This window comes from Narcine bancroftii, chromosome 2 (assembly GCF_036971445.1).
Source record: "Narcine bancroftii isolate sNarBan1 chromosome 2, sNarBan1.hap1, whole genome shotgun sequence".
NCBI lineage: Eukaryota > Metazoa > Chordata > Chondrichthyes > Torpediniformes > Narcinidae > Narcine > Narcine bancroftii.
In genome coordinates this window covers 189,747,437-189,753,862 of record NC_091470.1, presented here as the reverse complement: position 1 = coordinate 189,753,862, position 6,426 = coordinate 189,747,437, and the positions used below count along the sequence as shown (strand labels likewise).

Sequence of the window (6,426 nt, the reverse complement as noted above, 5' to 3'; positions counted from 1 at the left end):
CTTTCCCTTTCAATAACCAATCCCAGCCTTATCCCCATAACCCTTAACTCCCCTGCCCACAAAAGCCTTATCCAACTCTCTCTTAAATCTATCCAATGAATCCGCCCCCACTACCCTCTGTGGCAATGTATTCCAAGGACCCACAACAGGAGGGGCATTTTAGAGACTCTGAGACCAGCACATAGATGAAAGAAAAATAAGTGTTACGAGATAGTTAGTGTTTAGAACCAAACAACCATACAGCACGGAAAAAGTCTCCTTCGGCCCTTCTATTCTGTACCAAACCATTTTTTTTGCTTAGTCTCACTGGCCTGTACCCAGTCCATAGCCCTCCATACCCCTCCCATCCATGTACCTGTCAAAATTCTTCTTCAATATTAAAATTGAGCCCACATTTGCCATTTCAGCTGGCAGCTCACTCCACACTCCCACCACTCTCTGTGTGAAGGTTCCCCCTCATGTTCCCCTTAAACTTTTCCCCTTTCACTCTTAGCCCATGTCATCTCACCTGCCCTCAGTGGAAAATGCCTATCTATATGGTTTGGATCTCACCTGCCCTCAGTGGAAAAAGCCTATCTACATTTACTCTATCTATTCCCCTCATTATTTTAAATACCTCTGTCAAATCTTCCCTCATTCTTCTACACGCCAGGGAATAAATTCTTAACCTGTTTAACCTTTGCCTGACATCCAGGTGACATTCTAGTAAAGTTTCTCTGCAACCTTTCTATTTGATTGACATCTTTCCTGTAGTCAGGAAACCAGAACTGCACACAATACTTTACATTTGGCTTCACCAATGCCTTATGCAACTTTACCATAACATCCCAACTGTTACAGAGTTCTTTGTTGCGTATTTACCAAACAAACTGAATTTTGTTTACGATCTTTACTTCGATTGCAATGAAAGTTTTGTGAGCCTTATGTATTTTGTGTCTTAAGTTTTTTTCTGTGGGACAGTTGGGAATATACCTTAGACTTTGATTATATATGTTATATTTAGGCTGGGGAATTTATCAGTTTTACACTGTTATAGAAATTTGTATATTAACCAGTGGGCATTGTTATAAAGGGTGGGGGGGGGGGATTTTGAATTAAAGTTTGAAGGTGAAATTTTGTTAATAAAGTAATTGTTCATCTTTACCCGTGTGATCTGCCTTCTTTGTGGTTGCTGGTTTGATCTTGTAACACAACTCTTATATTTAATACTTTAATTTATGAAGGCCAATATGCCAAAAACTTTTTACAACCCTATCCACCAGTGACACCACTTTCAGGGATCTGTATTCCCAGATCCTTCTGTTCTACCATATTCCTCAATGCCCTACAATCAACCGCGTCCATTCTTTCTTGGTTTGTCCTTCCAAAATGCAACATCTCACACTTGTCTGCATTAAATTCCATCTACTATTTTTCAGCCTATTATTCCAGCTGGTCCAGATTCCTTTGCAAGCATTGAAAACCTCTTCGCTGTCCACACCTCCAATCTTAGCGTTATCTGCAAACATGCTGATCCAATTTACCACCTTATTATCCAGATCATTGATATAGATGACAAACAACAATGGTCCCACCTGAGGCCCACCACTCAGACCTCCAGTCTGAGAAGCAATCTTCCAACACCACTCCCTGATTCTCCCATCCAGCCACTGTTGAATCCAGTTCACTTCACCCTGGATACCTAGCGTTTGAACCTTCCTGACTAATGTCCCATGTGGGACCTTATCACTCCATGTAGACAATATCCACAGCCTTTCCTTCATCTACCTTCTTGGTAATCTCAAAAACTCTAAAAGATTAAACACGACCCACCATGCACAAAGCCATTTTGACATCCCATAATCTGTTTCTGGCTATCCAAATAATTGTATATCCACCCTCTTAGAACACCTTCCAATAATTTACCTACTACTAATGTCAGGCTCACCAGCCTATAATTTCCAGGGTTAGCTTTTAGTTTTTTTTTGGTGGGAATATCTAAGTCAGCACAACATCAAGGCCCTGTACTGTTCTACCATAATGCTGGAGGAGCAGCAGTTAATGTAGCATCCTGAGGAGATGAAGATATATTTGCTGGCATTTCAGGCCTAAGCACTTGGTCAAGGAATTAAAAATCAAAAAACCAGAAATCTGGCCAGGGAAAGAGTCCACACCAACAAATAGTGTTAATTGGATATGATAAAGGGAGAGGTGAGAATTGATTTTGTCTGTGTGAAAGAGTCAGAGGGAAAAGGAAAGAGACAGAGCATGCAGGAAGCTGATGGGGGAAAGAAATGCTGGGGAGAGGGGTGGGGAGAAGATTTAAAACCCAGAGAAGTCGATGTTAATGCCATCCAGTTGGAGGACACCCAGATGAAAGAGGAAGTGTTGTTCCTCCAATTTCATCCAGTTGGAGGGTGTCCAGATGGAAGAGGAAGTGTTGTTCCTCCAATTTGAGGGTGGTCTCAGTCTGGCGATGCTTGTGACCATGTACAGACACATCAATAAGGGAATGGGACGGGGAATTGAAATGGGTGGCCGCTGGGAGATCCACTCTATTGTGGCGTCAGAGCCGAGGTTCTCAGCGAAACCATCTCCCAGCACGCACCCAGTCTGTCCGACGTAGACGGGACCATAATGGGGAGCACTGGCTGTTGTGATGAGCCGCGCAGACTCGCAAGGGAGGCGTTGCTTCACTGGCGAGGACTGTTCGGGGCCCCGAATGGTGATGACGGAGGAGCGTAGGGCCAAGGGCAGCATCTTCCTTCTGGAATGTTCCATGTCAGGGCCAATGCCTTTGTTTGCCTTTACAGCCGGAAACAGTTGGTCTATCCGGTCCATCCAATTTTACTGCATCATTCCCTGAGGATGAAAGGAAGTTGAAACCTTGAAAGGAGAGATGACCCTTCTGGCCCAGCTCACTTGGGCAGGACAGTCTGTGGATGGTTCTAGAAGGTCCAGGACCCTTCCTCACAATGAACATGGTCAAAGAGCTGCCGGGAATATCCTCCAACTTGTCCAGTGCAGATGTACCCACAAATTCTTCTTGACCACAGCCGAACGACGACTCCTCACAAAGGAGCCCCTAAAAACCATGGCTTCTCTAAGACTGAGAGAATAAGGGCAACGTCCGGCTCCATGAGCTGCTTCCCCGTGTGCGGGATCCCGGCCGCCACCCTTCATGGCCTCCTCCCACCTTTCTGACCCATTCCATTAGCTTCATCCTGGCCGCCACTTCCAGAAGCTTCGTCCAACCCGTCGATGGAGCCTGGCCCACCCATGCTCCTATTGGCTCCACTCGCTGTCCATCATCCTCGGTGGGGCACTGTGCTTTTCTACCATTGGCTGCTCCCCCGAGTCCTCACCTACCTCCCTGCGACATGCTGCAGCCTATGGAATGCTCATTGGCTGCTGCCGCTGTCGATCACCGTATTTTACAGAAGGCTCTCGAACTCCCGCCGCCGCTGAGTTGTCATTGGTCACGTCCCCTTAGTTTCTCTGAGTTTCCACAGTGAGTCACGGACAACGTTCTTATTGGTCGAGGCAGTAATCAATCAAGCCTGGAGTGCCACCCTTGCCAAGGAGTTGTGCATAAAAGGAGCAGAGGCCGTCAGTGGTACCAGCTACAAGTAGCGGTGGAGATCGAAGACTCGCCTGTGACTACAAAGAAACCCCTTCAGTGATGTGGGTGAAAGGACAGAGATGCCTGCATCCAAGGGAACGGCCATTGGCATCGACCTGGGCACCACCTACTCCTGTGTGGGCATCTTCCAGCATGGCAAGGTGGAGATCATCGCCAATGACCAGGGAAACCGCACCACCCCCAGCTAAGTGGCCTTCAACGACACCGAGAGGCTCATTGGTGACGCGGCCAAGAACCAGGTAGCCATGAACCCGGCCAACACTGTCTTTGATGCCAAGAGACTCATCGGCAGGAGATTCGATGACCCTATGGTCCAGATCGACATGAGCACTGGCCCTTCCAGGTGCTGAGTGACTCGGGGAAGCCCAAGGTGAGGGTGGAATACAAGGGGGAGAAGAAAACCTTTTACCAAGAGGAAATTTCCTCCATGGTGCTGACCAAGATGAAGGAGATCGCTGAAGCTTACCTGGGCTCCAGTGTCACCAATACTGTTATCACAGTACCTGCTTACTTCAACGACTCCCAGCGCGAGGCGACCAAAGTCGCTGGTGTGATAGCTGGCCTCAATGTCCTGCGTGTCATCAATGAACCAACTGCAGCCGCCATTGCCTACGGGCTGGACAAGAAGGGCAAGGGTGAGTGCAATGTTCTCATCTTTGACCTGGGTGGTGGCACCTTCGATGTGTCCATTCTCTCCATCGATGATGGGATCTTTGAAGTGAAATCCACGGCAGGTGACACCCACCTGGGAGGAGAGGACTTTGACAACCACATGGTCAATCACTTCATTGAGGAGTTCAAGCGGAAATACAAGAAGGACATCAGCCAGAACAAGCGGGCAGTGAGGAGGCTGTGGACAGCTTGTGAGAGGGCAAAGAGAACCCTGTCTTCCAGCAGCCAAGCCAGTATTGAGATTGACTCTCTGTTTGAGGGGATTGACTTTTACACCTCGATCACCCGGGCTCGTTTTGAGGAACTGAACTCTGACCTGTTCAGAGGCACTCTGGAGCCGGTGGAGAAAGCCCTAAGAGATGCCAAATTGGACAAATCCCAGATCCAGGAAATTGTCCTGGTTGGGGGTTCCACCCGAATCCCCAAGATCCAGAAACTGCTGCAAGATTTCTTCAACGGCAGGGAGCTGAACAAGAGCATCAACCCCGACGAGGCAGTGGCTTACGGGGCAGCTGTCCAAGCGGCTCTTCTGACGGGGGAAATATCAGACAACATTCAGGATCTGCTTCTCCTGGATGTTGCTGCTCTGTCATTGGGTCTGGAAACAGCCGGTGGTGTATTGACAGCACTCATCAAGAGGAACACCACCATCCCCACCAAGCAGACACAGAACTTCAGCACATACTCTGACAACCAGCCTGGCGTCCTCATTCAGGTGTATGAGGGTGAGAGAACGATGACCAAGGACAACAACCTTCTGAGCAAATTTGAGTTGAGTGGCATCCCTCCTGCCCCTCGTGGTGTTCCGCAGATCGAGGTGACTTTTGACATCGACGCCAATGGCATCCTCAATGTTTCTGCTGTTGACAAGAGCACTGGGAAAACAAACAAGATCACCATCAGCAATGACAAGGGCAGGCTGAGTAAGGAGGAAATTGACAGAATGGTGCAGGATGCAGAGAAGTACAAGAATGAGGATGAAATGCAGTGGCAGAAAGTTGCAGCCAAGAACTCCCTGGAGTCGTACGCCTTCAGCATGAAGAGTACCGTGGAGGATGAGAAGTTGGCAAGTAAGGTCAGTGAAGAAGACAAGAAGAAGGTAATTGACTCGTGCAATCAGACAATATCATGGCTGGAGAGAAATCAGATGGCAGAGAAGGAAGAATTTGAGCACCAGCAGAAACAGCTGGAAAAGGTTTGTAATCCCATCGTTGCCAAACTGTACCAAGGGGCAGCCCCAGGGGAGTCCTGTCGTGCCCAGGCTGGGAGTGCGACATCTTCGGGACCGACCATTGAGGAGGTGGATTAAAAGACTACAGAGTGAAATAGCTCGCAAACACATCTGTGCTAAGATGCAACAGAGCCCACAGGGAACCTAACCTTGTAGCACCGATACCAGTTTTGCCTGATCACTCTCGTACTTGTTTCTTTAATGCAAAATGTTTGTAATTTGTTACTTTGCTGAATCCCATCTGAACTTCATCTTTTTTTTAATTGGATTATTTTTATATATGTTGATTTATATAAATTGTATTGTTCATTTTGGCTCTTTTGGCTGTGCATACAGATGTGTTCACAGCAGAGGTCTTTGCTTAAATGTTTTCTTGTTATTTATGGTGGTTTATTATCAATAAATGGATTTTTTGACATTGAATCTGATGTCTGGGCACTAATCTTTGGCACATTTATTTAATTAATCAGTCCCGATTGCTGCTGCTGTTAAGACAATGCCATAACTGCCTACACCAACCAGGGCTCCCTGTGCCACCTTCCCTCCTGGGGTTCCCAAAGGTGCTTAGGATCCAGAGATTTGGGTGGCACGTTTAGCACAATGCTTTTACAGTGCCAGTGACCCAGATTCAAATGCAGTGCTGTCTTTAAGGCATTGGTATGTTCTCCTTGTGTCTGCAATGGGTTTCCTCAGGGCACTCTGGTTTCCTCCCACCCTTAAATATATGGGTATTGGAGTTTAATTGGGATATTTGGGTGGCATCGGCTTGAGGACTGTATGAGCCTGTTACCATGAAGTATGAAAATTTTAAAATTATTTTTAGCATTTAAAAATATAATTGAAGTTACTTTTCAGAGTCTCATTTCTTGTAGAATAAACAATCAGCTATAATTCTGATCCA

The 6,426-nt window shown here is 46.9% G+C and overlaps 1 protein-coding gene across 1 annotated transcript; it reads left to right on the top strand.

The window, feature by feature from the left end:
- The first annotated feature begins 3,666 nt into the window (after window positions 1–3,666).
- LOC138754828 (heat shock cognate 71 kDa protein-like) lies at window positions 3,667–5,948 on the top strand. The gene is given in 2 exon segments (XM_069919714.1): window positions 3,667–3,943; window positions 3,946–5,948. Coding segments are annotated over 2 exon segments (1,920 nt in total). The 5' UTR covers window positions 3,667–3,681; the 3' UTR covers window positions 5,604–5,948.
- Window positions 5,949–6,426: the final 478 nt, after the last annotated feature.